Genomic DNA, 15,221 nt, shown 5'->3' with positions numbered 1-15,221 from the left:
TGAGAGGCCCGCGTACCGCAAAAAAAAAAAAAAAAAAAAAAAAAAAAAAAAACTTTGCAAATGAAACTATGACTGGCCTCCTAGACTAAAGTTCCAACATAAGATACTTCAATGACAGTATATTCAGTGAGTCTGGCCTTGTCAAGAATCTCTAGTTCAGATGTAACACATACATTTTGAGGAAGCTACAGTGGGAAGTGTTGGGAACCAGAGCCAGACGGTAAATGAAATAAATGTCCTACAAGTTTGGATCCCCAGCACCAGAGTGCTTAATGTATGACTACTTCTATTTTGTTTTATACTTTCTTTCCTCCAGTCACACATTCAGCTCCTTAAGGCTATCAGAACTCTGAATATCTGAAGCAATTTTCCCAGGCTGGTTAAAAGGTCTGTAGGCAAGTATCTTCCTCATTTGGAACACCCCAGAGTGTGGCAATGCTCCCATCAGGAAACAAAGGAGACAAAAAGTTACTAGGAAGCATGTCTTAAGTAGGCTATTTCATTGACCAAAAATGGACTAAATGGGGAAAACGTGTATTTAAAATATGGAAGAATGAGGGAGTGAATCACCTCTCCCCTGTGCACGGGCATGGCCACGTGTCAGTGAACAAGGATTTTTATAAAAAGCTCACTAGCCAGGACCATGCACTTTTCTAAAGCACATTCATTAACACAGCATATCCAGCTTGAGTTTTATAATCATGATCAAATCAAGATCAAGATCAAATCAAAAGCAAGCTAGTCTTATGCCAAAGCCAGTTTCAAGGAAAAAAGTAGGAGTCTGTTCTCCTGGTCTACACATGATTTAACTGGAGTGAAATATTAGAACAGAAATAAATATGAGACATACACTACAATGACGAAATCTTCTCCCCCAACTTTCTGTTCCATCGTTTCACAAACAGGTACGTGACTAAAAGTCACTAAAAATAGTATTAATCTATCTGACCAAATCCTGGTGTCACTGCATCCTAAAAACTACCGCAGTGCTGGCACTGCAGGTCTTTAGGAAGAGTATAGTGAGGTAAGATCAAACACACTGCCCCTCCGCTACCTGGGGAAAGTCACTTCCCATTATGTAACAAATAACAGATGGAGAGTGGCTGAGAGCTCCGTTGCTTTCTAAACAGAAAAGCAGTACTTGTTTTCCCATTAGGTTTATAGGAGAGATAGCTTCAGCCATTAGATAGTTTTGTTAAATCCCTCCAGCTGGACTGAGCTAAAGCCTAGGGCTTTAATCCTTATTACCAACAATATCTATTTATATGGAAAGCAGGTAAATCATTCACTTTTCCCCCCTTCCAAGGCAGCAAATGCCAGCTTAGCCAATGAAATTCGAATCCAGTAAACAAGAATAGAGAACACATGATGTGTAAAAGTCGTATTTAGCAGTGCAGGTGCTGTCTTTGCATGTCACCACTCAGGTGGCTACAGGAGGGGCTGGAGCTTCTCGTGATCCATCAGCTAAGCTCCATCCTCAGTGCTGTCTCTGCAGCTCATCCAAGCGCAGGCATAGCAACTTCTCACTTATGGATGTTCCATAAAAGGTTAAAAATAGCTCTTTAGAAATTCCTATCACCAATCTGCCATTGCTGTGACAAAGCTTGAATCATCCTGCTCTACCAAAAGAAATAATAAAGTCTCATGAATATACAACTATAATGTGCACAAGCTGGTGTGGAAATCTGCAGTGAATTCTTATAATTAGAAGCACATTAAATAAAAATCATTATTTTTAACTTTGATTAGGTCTGAATGTATACTGTGTGTCTTGCACTTGACGATACGTGTGTGTATAAGCATATACATGTTTTTATAAGTCTGCACAACAACCAGGAGAGATAGAGGTTACTATCTTTAATTTCTAATTGAGAAAAGGTTGAGTGACTTGTCAGATATTATAGAACAATTAAGTGGCCTTGGCATGGTCTGAACCCAGAGCTGGCTGACTTCAGAGTCTGTGTTTCCTGATTGCACCAACTTTAAAAAAAAAAAAAAAAAAAAAACAAACAAACACACGGGGAAGCAAAGCTCCAAGCAGTATGAACCACTCCCTCTGTGGACAAATATGAAAGACGGTGGACACAGCTATGCAGCTACCCAGAATGAAAAGGAATGTTTGAAAAATCTTGGAGACCTCTTTTACCAGACAGGCTATATCTGTCTGGTAAAAAACAGAGTATAAAAAAGCTACTGCCCCAGTCCATGGAACAGAGCACAGAGTAGAAAAGCAGTCTGGTGATTTTCCTCACCCATGCTTGGGTAGGTTTCCATCATCAATCGGTGCATTAATTCTATCTGGCTCCTGGAACAGTCATTTGTTAAATAGCTCCTTTGTGACCCAGGGAGTTAATTCAGAATACCAAATGCCTTCATTTCCAGCTGGGGAGGAGTTTAGGCAGAAGAGAAAGAAAAATACTAACTTCATTTTTTACAAATAATAGGAAGATGAAAGTTGGACCAAATTTCCTCACTATTTTTGTTGGAGAAGAGCTGTTCTATTTTGACATGGGTCACTGAGACATTGGAGGACATTTTCATGTGCAGTTATTTTCTTGAGCCAATATAAGTGGAACAAAGGAAATGACTGAAATACAAAAATGTCCTTTTATTGTTCAGATTTTCTGGGTCCTACTGGGAGATTTTTGTATTAGAAAATTTAGGCTAAATTCTAAGTACGTATCTTAACGTCAAAGCAACTAAGTCAAATTTATAACTATATCTTTGAAACAGTTGAAAATAAATGTCCAGTAACTGAAATCCCAGGTTTCTCATAGGTTCAGTTCTTTGCCCAACTACAGACTTAAATTACCTATTAAGTGATTTACATATAATTAATTATACTATAGAAATGTTAAGGCAGATATAATTGCATGAATTTAATTTTCTTGTCAGGTGATAAAACAGGAAGAACTTGGCAAGGACCTTTCTGATTGTACTTTGTATGATCTACTGAAATATGATGATTTTAACTCAGACAAGCACCTGGCTCTTGAAGAATTTTATAGAACATTCCGTGAGTATAAGATTCATTCTCTAATTCCTCTTTGTTCTTTTTCCTGTTTCTTTACCCAATGTGGTGTGTTTGCTTGATCTCAAAGTACAGACTGTTTCTTGAGAGAAGTGATATAATTGAGATAATTTAAGTGTGTGGCTGTATTGAAACGAATGTAAAAGCTAAGGGAGTTATAGTTCTAAAATGCAGAGGTGGAAATGTTTGATAACATTTGCTATCAGTTCCTATTGATTCTAGTTTAAGATGTTAATTCCACAATGACGCTTCCAAGGTTATTTTAGAGTAGGAACAGAACTTCACTGTCACCATATATCAAAAACAATTTAATTATTTACATAATGACAATTTTTTTAATAGAAAAACCAAAGTTGATTAATAGCTAAAGTTTGCATATGTGTTAAAAACAATAATTAGCCTAAGAATTGAAAATTATATTTATATTAAGATACTTTGGAATCAATTATATATGTTTAAAATGCTTAAAGACTTCTTAAAATTGAGTATACTTAATGGAGCAAAGTTGTAAAGATGATTTGGTTAAAAAGTTGTATGACAGGTTATTCATTAAAAGTAATTCAAAGAAAAAATACTAAGAGGCATAAAACAGAAGGGAAGGTTTTGGAGCTGTGTGTAAAAGAAAGAGAAAAAAAATCATTAAATTAACTGGTTGGTATTTGAAAATCACCAAGTAATCAAAGTTAAATGAGATTTTAGATTGATAGATAGATAGATGGATAATCTTCAATATTTTTATGTGTACTCACATATATAGGGCTTTCCAAATATACACATATGTATATATTTTTTTTTCCAAAAAGGCAGGAAATAGGATATGTACTTGGTATAAAAAGATCATTTTTGAATTATTATCCTTTTTGAATTATGGACTGTCATCCATCAGTTGTCTGATATTGGAAAAATTACTTAAATCTCTGAAAATTCATATAAATAAGGATAGTAATTACCACATGATCATTTTATATTAAAACACTGAATTATAGTTTATGTAATATTTGATACTAGCAAAGTAATAAATGTGAAATAGTTGCATGTTACAAAGCTTTAAGGCAAGATGTCAGTATGCTCTTCAGATTTAATTAAACTGCATTTCCACTTTAAATTACAAGCAGAATACAAGAAGGGATATCTCGGGAAACAGTTAATCCTTTAAAGTGTGTCACAAGGCTAGACAACTTTTCAAAGATAACAAGAAAGCAGCATTATCTTTCAATGATTATATGAAGAAGCTGAAACACAGAGAAGTTAAGAACCAAGTGGCTGAGTTTATTATCAGACCTATGCCAAACCAGTTAAGAAGTCTATGTGTTTGCCACTAAACTTCACTCTGTAGTAGGCATTGTTTTGTGTGCTTAGGATGACAGGAATATTATGGTTTATCAGGAAAAATTGTTTATATTATATTATATTGTATTATATTGTATACTATCATGTAAGATACAAGGGGATAAATGTCATAGGAAGGCCTACATAAAATATAAAGTGAACTAAGAATATAACCTCCAGCACTGGGAATCAAGGAGAGTTTATGAAAGTAGTAGCAATTGAATGGGTCTTCAGGATGAGTGGATTTGGACTTTAGGGTATGAGACATGGAAGGTGGACAAAGAGAAGAGTGTCAGGGAGGAAGAAAGTTTCCTGTACCCTTCTGGGTCCTTTTGGCTGGTCTAAGAATCAAGTTCACATAAGGCAGATTAGCAGGAGAAAATCAAAATTTAATAACGTGTATACATGGGAGAGACCCAGGGAAACTGGGTAACTCACCAAAATGGCTGAAACCCTCACCTTAAATACCATTTTCAGCTAAAGACAAAAGAGGATGTTGAGGTAGGTGTTTTGTGCTTCAAAGGGGAGGAAAGCAGCACACATGGAGATGGAAAAACAAGTGTTTGATAAATGAATGTTCTCTCATCCCTGCACAAACAATGGGACACAAGAGAGTAATTTTAAGAAGCAGACTTTGCTGAGTTTCTTTCTGTCCACACCCCTAGTTCATACTGTGGTAACCTGCAGTGATAGCTCCCTTCCTGGAAGAGGTCCTCTATCCTCTTTCTTTTAGGCAGTTGGGGGAAAGTTGAAGTTACTTTCCAAGTCTTTTGGTCTTTGATTGTTTTCAGATTGAAATAATATTAATACCAAAGAGATATTTTGGGGTGGCAATTTTGCTCCCCTACATCAGCATAAATAAAATCTCTACTGCATGATGCACCAGAGTATTTAGAGAAACTAGTCCAACTGGAAGATCTCTTCCAGGTCTGAAAGTCTATGGAAATATATCATCATTACTATTTTACTAACTTATTTTATTAAACAGGCAGTCTAATCTACCAACTCCTATCCCCCACTTCCATAATATGAATATACATGGATGTGGCTAAATAAAAGTAGTTGAAATCTATAGCAATAGCAGAAAATATTTTTAATGGTATACAAACTATCAAGCATCAATAAGAGAAATAAATTGTATGTTTACACAGGATTTTTAGTCAAAATATTGTTAATGGTGGAATAGGGGAGCTAGAAACTAATAAATACAATGAAAATAAAGTGTGAGTAATATATTATTTTTATGGTAACACAGCAAAGACTGAATAATGATCCCTGGCAAAATCAGTACAAAAGAATCTTCCCTAGAATACTGCTACCTGCACCTGTCAAGGGGAAAATGATGTTGCGTTTGGGATACGATTTGATATGGCTAAGCAAGGCAAGGTAGATCAGTGTGTTGTAAAGATAAAATTTGCAATTCAGAAATCTGAGTCATCAATAGAAACTTCAATAGAGACATAGTGAAACATTGTTTTTAAAGGAGCTGCAGTGTACTACAAACTATTGAATTTGGAGAGAAGAAAATCTATATGATTCTGTTAACAACTGGAAGGTAATATGGTAGCAATTTTATTGAAATTATTTATAGTAAATGCAATGAAGTTTAATGAAGATTGTAATATTCTGCCATTCTGTCAAAATTATGTATAATGCAAAAGGTCTACATTTTTAATATTTTGAATCATAAAGTGATATTTGATAATGAAAGCACTTGGCAATCAGCAATCATATTATGAGGTTTTATCTTTTTGAATAATCACAAAACTTTTCCTTAGCTATGACAGAATGATGTTAACATAATCATTTAGCAAAGGTAATGTTTTTTAAGTAATGCTGGAATTATCTGGGGTGTTTTAATATTCATTGTGGTCTCACCAATCAGTTTTCTGCAATGTGTTATATTTTCAGTGTTTCACCGTTATTAAACAGGGTGTCAAGCTCTAGAATGACCCTTTGGAGAGAGCAAAACTAACTTGTATGGATTGTCTGTATCAGCAAGATGTATTTATACTTATATGTGAATAGGAAACATACGTCTATTTCTTTCTCTCCTTCTGTTAAAATACTTCACGACTAAACCCGCCTCATTTTGTGAAGTTTAGTGACAGGCGTTGTATAATGACATGATTTTAGAAAGTCACTCTATTATAAAATATTAGTATCATGAATAAAAAAAAATAACAATTGTGAAAAGGCAATCTATTTTAAAATTATATATTAAGTACCTATGTGTATAGACTGCTGTGACAGTTAAAGCAACTTGAAAAGATAAGTTTCCTTTCCTTTAGAATGCATCATCTCAGACAGACAATGATAAAAAGGACAGATATAGTAAAGATAAAAAGTAATCAGTTTTTTCACCCGGAATTCATTCCCCCAGAGAGTTTCTAAAAAGAAAGCCCAGAAAACTAAAAAGTCCCTAAATGAATAGAGTCTAGAAGAATAAACTAAGGCCAGAGAAGTTAAGAAACTTGTCTTTATCCAGTCTTTATTTACTGGTAGATACAAAGATAAACAGATTTCTTGAGTTCCAGTTTATTATTCTTTCTGCCACCACACAACATGGAAGAAAGTAAAGGGTACTTGGCAAATAGGAAAAGGTTAATGGTAAAGAAAAAAGAACCAGCACATTATCAACTGTTATTACATGATTAGGGTGTTATTTTAGTAGTTATAGAGTTTTCCATAAAATAGTATTGTTTTTCATTTTGGATAAGATGAATTATTTTATTATTTTACAATAAGTATCAGATAATATTCTTAATTTTTCTCCAGAATTTTTGACATTATTCAAAAATCCTTCGATTTTTACTAGGATATTTAAAATAAATCCTCACTGCAAGCATCACATATCTTAAATCATCCCTTGTTTGATTAACAAACTTGGAAATCTATGCAATGAGATCCAATAAATCTTAAGTGAGATCAGACATAGTTTTGAATATTTAAAAGAAATACTAAATCCTCTCGTCAGATGGTGGACACCCTGCACCCTTGCATTTTGTTGCCTTGATAGTAAAATGTGTAGATTTTTCGGTGCAAAGCGTACTTAGAATTAAAAACAAATTAATAGTGTCATTATTAATTACAATGACTTGTATTAAAATACAGAGATTCAGCGTTTCATTTTCTTCCAACTCAAAATTAAAATACAATGTTTGATTAAGTTTGACATGTCTGGAACTCTATATTTTTGCTTCAGATTTGTAGGTAAATGCAAGTGATTTGCCGTTAGACAAGATGACCATACACAGAACTGAGACATTTAATTTCAGAAGTGATGTTCAATTAAATGTTTATATTTATTTATTTTTGCAAATTCAATTAAGATGATAAAGTGTTATTATATGGCTCTTAATTTTAGGAATTAATTGGTTTTCATTTGGACTTTCTAGATAACCCAAAATGGTGTAAATGTCTACCCAGAGAAAAGATATTTGTTTTGTAAATGCTTTCCATGTACATAATTTCCTGAGTTAAACTATAAAGTGCTTTGACTTAAAATTACATGAAGTCAGGAGTCTGTGTAACTCTGATAGATTCTTGAAATCCTATTAAATTATGAGTTGTAGTTCCCCAAACCATATACATACACTTTAAGATGTGTATGTGTTCTAGTGATTCAAGATTCAATGTCACCCTTAAATAAATCTTTATCAATTCAAAATGATCTCTATGTGTGGAAAGATCCAAAGGGAGGTGTTTTTCTACTATGCATAAAATAATTAGGTTTTTGCAAGCATAATGCATCAATTGGAAGCATTTATATTGAAACTGTACAATATCTATCTCTCCTTTCTTAAAAAGAATAATTAAGACTCTAAAATTCTAAAATATTAGAAAACATGGAACAGTTATTTTAAATCACCTAACTCTTCATGATTATATTCAAAATGTCATCTCTCTTTATATGAAAGAATTCTTAATGGAATATAAAACTTTTTTAAGCATTTAAAAAAAATAATTAATTAATTATTTTTTGGCTGTGTTGGGTCTTCGTTTCTGTGCGAGGGCTTTTTCTAGTTGGGGCAAGCAGGGGCCACTCTTCATCACGGTGCGCGGGCCTCTCACCATAGCGGCCTCTCTTGTTGCGGAGCACGGGCTCCAGACGCTCAAGCTCAGTAGTCGTGACTCACGGGCCCAACTGCTCCGTGGCATGTGGGATCTTCCCAGACCAGGGCTCAAACTCATGTCCCTTGCATTGGCAGGCAGACTCTCAACCACTGCACCACCAGGGAAGCCCAATGGAATATAAATTTGATAACGACATTATAAGGAAAATATATTTATTTTTCTGGGAAATCACAATTGCTATACTAAAATTTTAATTATCGGAATCATCTAATAAGAAGAGCAATAAAATATGAGTATTATATTAACATTAATTGACATTAGATCATTAGTATATGGAAGTCCTTTATTTGAGAAAAATAGCAGAATTTAGAGACCAGAATTAAGACTGTTGCTGTATGTTAAGGTGAGGGAGGCAGGACTAGAGCAGCAGTACCAATAATGCAAGAAGGTCCATATTTGGAAAATCACTTATAAGTAGAATCATCTCGATTTGATGAGTGATTACATACACATGGGAGGAAGAGGATAGGGTCAAGGATAATGTCCAATTTTCTAGCTTGCAAACAAAGGTGAACAATGATGTTACTCATTAAAGTAGGAAACATGGGAAGAGAAGGAAGTTTGGGGAGTATATTAAGTTAAATTTTAGACATATTGGCATATTCAAATAGAAACTTTTGGGTGGAGAATATGGTGGTCTAGAGTCAGGTGGATGCTCTGGGACACAAATAGAGACATAGAGCATGCAGTCAAAATTTGATACTCTGGCAAGGAGTGGGGTATCTAAGGTGACTATGTGAAGAGAGAAGAGATGGGCAGAACAGCAGTAGGAAACTAAAACTAAACAACAAAAAAACTTAGAGAGATAGGAAGAAAGCCAAAGGAGTACACCATCATACAATCTTAATAAGGAATTGTTTACAAGGCTGGGTTCAAAACAAGAAAGTATACAGCAGATGAATGGGCACTGGATTCGGCAATAAGGAATTTGTTGGTAACTTTGGTCACAGCACTTTCAGCAGAGATGCAGGGGTAGAAGCAAAAGTGCTGGTGGTTGAGAAGTTGGATATAAAAAAAAAAGAAATGAAAAAAAATGTTGAGCAAAAAAGCAGAGCACATAGTATACATCAAGTATATATGTAGTTAAAATCCAAATTAGGTAAAACTCATCTGTGGTTTTAGTAGTTAATATGAGTGGTTGCCTTTGGGGGAGTGGAGGGCGTGCGGTGGGAACACAAGGCAAGAGAAGGGCTTCTATGGTTCTGGCAATGTTCTACTTTTCATCCAGATAAAAAATCCCACACTGATTTGGGAAATGCTGCATTGGATGAACTGCTATAGAATAACCCCAAACTGGATCATTGTAGCATAAAATCTTGCAGCAAGTTTAGTTGACTGGTCCACTGGGGAAATCATTCTTTTGTTACATGCTTTCAATGCAAAGTTACTTTACGTGTGTATGAATATAATCCTCTATGTTGGGGTGTGTAGATATGCACTAATCGTTGGATACATAGAGCACCATTCGCTTACAGATGGTTGTAGTGTATGTTATTTTTGATGTGTCTGGGTTCTATCCCTAATAGAAAAATACTGTGCAAAACATGATTGTTGAGATCCAACTTATAGACATAGATTTCAAAAGGACAGTTTTCTGGTTCAAAAAAAAAAAAATTACTTGTATACCCCAAATGTTAATAAAGAGACAACCGGGAGTTTGACGTCTTCAAAGGTGGCAGAGCCAGGACACCTCAGAGCATTCCTGCAGTCCGTCAAGCCCTCAGAGATTGCCTCCTCTGGCTGATGCCTCAGCCTTTGCCCTGCATGCTGGTCTCGGGCTTCATGGAAGTGAAAACAAGCCAAGAGTAAAACAAAACCAGTACTAAGCTCCAAGTCAAAACAGCTACAATCAAATTCAAGGAGAGCAAAGTTGTGTGGCTGACACAGTCTCGGTGCTCCAGCTGGCTGTCAGGACTGAACCTCAGAGGTTGGAGAGCAGAGTACAGGACACTGTACCATGAGATACCTCCCAGCTCCACATAATATCAATTGGCGAGAGCTCTCCCAGAGATCTCTGTCTCAACACTAAAACCCAGCTCCACTCAATGACCAGCAAGTTCCAGTGCTGGACACCCCATGCCAAACAACTAGGAGAACAAGAACACAACCCCACACATTAGCAGAGAGGCTGCCTAAAAATATACTAAGTTCACAGACAACCCAAAACACACCACCGGACATGGTCCTGCTCACCAGAAAGACAAGATCCAGCCACATCCACCAGAACACAGGCACCAGTACTCTCCAACAGGAAGCGTACACAACCCACTGAACCAACTTTACCCACCAGGGGCAGACACCAAAAAAAACGGAAACTACGAACCTGCAGCCTGTGAAAAGGAGACCCCAAACACAGTAAGTTAGGCAAAATGAGAAGACAGAGAAACACACAGCAGATGAAAGAGCAAGATAAAAACCCACCAGACCAAACAAATGAAGAGGAAATAGGCATTCTACCTGCAAAATAATTCAGAGTAATGATAGTAAAGATGATCCAAAATCTTGGAAATAGAATGGAGAAAATACAAGAAACGTTTAACAAGGACCTAGAAGAACGAAAGAGTAAACAAACAATGATGAACAACACAATAAATGAAATTAAAAATTCTCTAGAAGGAATCAATAGCAGAATAATTGAGGTAGAAGAACAGATAAGTGACCTGGAAGATAAAATAGTAGAAATAACTATCACAGAGCAGAATAAAGAAAAAAGAATGAACAAAATTGAGGACAGTCTCAGAGACCTCTGGGACAACATTAAATGCACCAACGTTTGAATTTAGGGGTCCCAGAGGAAGAAGAAAAAAAGAAAGAGACTGAGAAAATATTTGAAGAGATTATAGTTGAAAACTTCTGTAATATGGGAAAGGAAATAGTCAGTCAAGTCCAGGAAGTGCAGAGTCCCATACAGGATAAATCCAAGGAGAAACACGTCAAAACACATATTAATCAAATTATCAAAAATTAAATACAAAAAAAAATATTAAAAACACAAAAATTAAATACAAAGAAAAAGTATTAAAAGCAGCAAGGGAAAAACAACAAATAATATACAAGGGAATCCCCATAAGGTTAACAGCTGATCTTTCAGCAGAAACTCTGCAAGCCAGAAGAGAGTGACAAGACATATTTACACTGATGAAAGGGACAAACCTACAACTAAGACTACTCTACACAGCAAGGATCTCATTCAGATTTGTTGGAGAAATTAAAACCTTTACAGAGAAGCAAAAGCTAAGAGAATTTAGCACCACCAAACCAGCTTTAGAACAAATGCTAAAGGAACTTCTCTAGGCATGAAACACAAGAGGAGGAAAAGACCTAAAATAACAAACCCAAAACAATTAAGAAAATGGTAATAGGAAAACACATATCAATAATTACCTTAAATGTAAATGGATTATATGCTTCAACCAAAAGACATAGAGTGGCTGAATGGATACAAAAACATGACCCGTATATATGCTGTCTACAAGAGACCCACTTCAGACCTAGGGACACCTACAGACTGAAAGTGAGGGGATGGAAAAAGATATTCCATGCAAATGGAAATCAAAAGAAAGCTAGAGTAGCAATTCTCATAACAGAAAAAATAGACTTTAAAATAAAGACTATTACAAGAGACAAAGAAGGACACTACATAATGATCAAGGGATCATTCCAAGAAGAAGATGTAACAATTGTAAATATTTATATACCCAACATAGGAGCACCTCAATACATAAGACAAATGCTAACAGCCATAAAAGGGGAAATTGACAGTAACGCAAAAATAGTAGGGAACTTTGACACCCTACTTTCACCAATGGACAGATCATCCAAAATGAAAATAAATGAGGAAACACAAGCTTTCAATGATACATTAAACAAGATGGACTTAATTGATCTTTATAGGACATTCCATCCAAGATCAAAAGAATACACTTTCTTCTCAAGTGCTTATGGAACATTTTCCAGGATACAACATTTGTGATCTTGGGTCACAAATCAAGGCTTGGTAAATTTAAGAAAATTGAAACTGTATCAAGTATCTTTTCCGACCACAATGCTATGAGACTAGATAATCAATTACAGGAAAAAAACAGCAAGAAATACAAACACATGGAGGCTAAACATTACACTACTAAATAACCAAGAGTTCCCTGAAGAAATCAAAGAGGAAATTAAAAAAATACCTAGAAACAAATGACAATGAAAACATGACGGCCCAAAACCAATGGGATGCAGCAAAAGCAGATCTAAGAGGGAAGTTTATAGCAATACAATTCTACCTCAAGAAACAAGAAAAATCTCAAATAAACAACCTAAACTTACACCAAAAGCAATTAGAGAAAGAAGAACAAAAAAATCCCCAAAGTTAGCAAAAGGAAAAAAATCATAAAGATCAGATCAGAAATAAATGAAAAAGAAATGAAGGAAATGATAACAAAGATAAATAAAACTAAAAGGTGGTGCTCTGAGAAGATAAACAAAATTGATAAACCTTTAGCCAGACTCATCAAGAAAAAAAAGGAGAAAACTCAAATCAATAGAATTAGAAATGAAAAGAAGTAACAACTGAAAATGCAGAAATAAAAAGGAACATGAGAGATTACTACAAGCAACTATATGGCAATTAAATGGACAACCTGGAAGAAATGGACAAATTCTTAGAAAAGCACAAACTTCGGAGACTGAACCAGGAAGAAATAGAAAATATAAATAGACCCATCACAAGCACTGAAGTTGAAACTGTGGTTAAATATCTTCCAACAAACAAAAGCTCAGGACCAGAGGCCTTCACTGGCGAATTCTATCAAACGTTTACAGAAGAGCTAACACCTATCCTTTTCAAATTCTTCCAAAATATAGCAGAGGGAAGAACACTCCCAAACTCATTCTACAAGGCCACCATCATTCTGATACCAAAACCAGAAAAAGATGTCACAAAGAAAGAAAACTACAGGCCAATATCACTGATGAACATAGATGCAAAAAATCCTCAACAAAATACTAGCAAACAGAATCCAGCAGCACATTAAAAGGGTCATACACCATGATCAAGTGGGGTTATTCCCAGGAATGCAAGGGTTCTTCAATACACCAAACCCAATCAATGTGATACACTATATTAACAAATTGAAGGATAAAAACCATATGATAATCTCAATAGAAACAGAAAAAGCTTTCAACAAAATTCCCCACCCATTTATGATAAAAACTCTCCAGAAAGTAGGCATAGAGGGAACTTACCTCAACATAATAAAGGTCATATATGACAAACCCACAGCCAACATCATTCTCAATAGTGAAAAACTGAAACCATTTCCTCTAAGATCAGGAAAAAGACAATGGTGCCCACTATCCCCACTATTATTCAACATAGTTTTGGAAGTTTTAGCCATAGCAGAGACGAAAAAGAAATAAAAGGAATCCAAATTGGAAAAAAAAGATGTAAAGCTGTCACTGTTTGCAGATGACATGATAGTATACAGAGAGAATCCTAAAGATGCTACCAGAAAACTACAGAGTTAATCAATGAATTTGGTAAAGTAGCACGATACAATATTAATGCACAGAAGACTCTTGTATTCCTATATACTAACAACAAAATCTGAGAGTGAAATTAAGAAAACACTCCCATTTACCACTGCAACAAAAAGAATAAAATATCTAGGAATAAACCTAGTCTCCATTGTCATTTGTTTCTAAGTATTTTTTGATTTCCTCTTTGATTTCTTCAGTGATCACTTCGTTATTAAGTAGTGTATTGTTTAGCCTCCATGTGTTTGTATTTTTTACAGATCTTTTCCTGTAATTGATATCTAGTCTCATAGCATTGTGGTCGGAAAAGACACTTGATGCGATTTCAATTTTCTTAAATTTACCAATGCTTGATTTGTGACCCAAGATATGATCTATCCTGGAGAATGTTCCATGAGCACATGATTAAGAATCTGAAAGTGAAATTAAGGAAACACTCCCATTTACCATTGCAACAAAAAGAATAAAATACTTAGGAATAACCCTACCTAAGGAGACAAAAGAGCTGTATGCAGAAAACTATAAGACACCGATGAAAGAAATTAAAGATGATACAAACAGATGGAGAGATATACCAAGTCCTTCGATTGGAAGAATGAACATTGTGAAAATGACTGTAGTACCCAAAGCAATCTACAGATTCAGTGCAATCCCTATCAAACTACCAATGGCATTTTTCACAGAACTAGAACAAAAAATTTCACAATTTGTATGGAAATACAAAAGACCCCAAATAGCCAAAGCAATCTTGAGAAAGAAAAAAGGAGCTAGAGGACCCAGGCTCCCTGACTTCAGACTATACTACAAAGCTACAGAAATCAAGACAGCATGGGACTGGCACAAAAACAGAAATATAGACCAATGGAACAGGATAGAAAGCCCAGAGATAACCCACACAGATATGGTCACCTTATCTTTGATAAAGGAATCAAGAATATACAATGAAGAAAAGACAGCCTCTTCAATAATTGGTGCTGGGAAAACTGGACAGGTACATGTAAAAAAAGAATGAAATTAGAACACTCCCTAACACCATACCCAAAAATAAACTCAAAATGGATTAAAGACCTAAATGTAAGACCAGACACTATAAAACTCTTAGAGACAAACATAGGCAGAACACTCTGTGACATAAATCACAGCAAGATCCTTTTTGACCCATCTCCTAGAGAAATGGAAATAAAAACAAAAATAAACAAAT

General features: G+C 35.2%; 1 protein-coding gene across 3 annotated transcripts in view; it reads left to right on the top strand.

The window, feature by feature from the left end:
- Positions 1 to 15,221, top strand: part of FSTL5 (follistatin like 5) — a 786,036-nt gene that overhangs the window by 382,943 nt on the left and 387,872 nt on the right. For all 3 annotated transcript variants that reach the window (XM_024126648.1, XM_024126650.1, XM_024126649.1), the window contains exon 5: positions 2,896 to 3,016. In XM_024126648.1, coding sequence (XP_023982416.1) covers positions 2,896 to 3,016 — 121 coding nt within the window. The remainder of the gene's footprint in view (positions 1 to 2,895; positions 3,017 to 15,221) is intronic.

This window comes from Physeter macrocephalus, chromosome 7 (assembly GCF_002837175.3).
Source record: "Physeter macrocephalus isolate SW-GA chromosome 7, ASM283717v5, whole genome shotgun sequence".
In the NCBI taxonomy this organism is placed as follows: Eukaryota; Metazoa; Chordata; class Mammalia; order Artiodactyla; family Physeteridae; genus Physeter; species Physeter macrocephalus.
The sequence above is the reverse complement of the archived record's forward strand: the minus strand, read 5'-3'. Positions and strand labels throughout refer to the sequence as shown.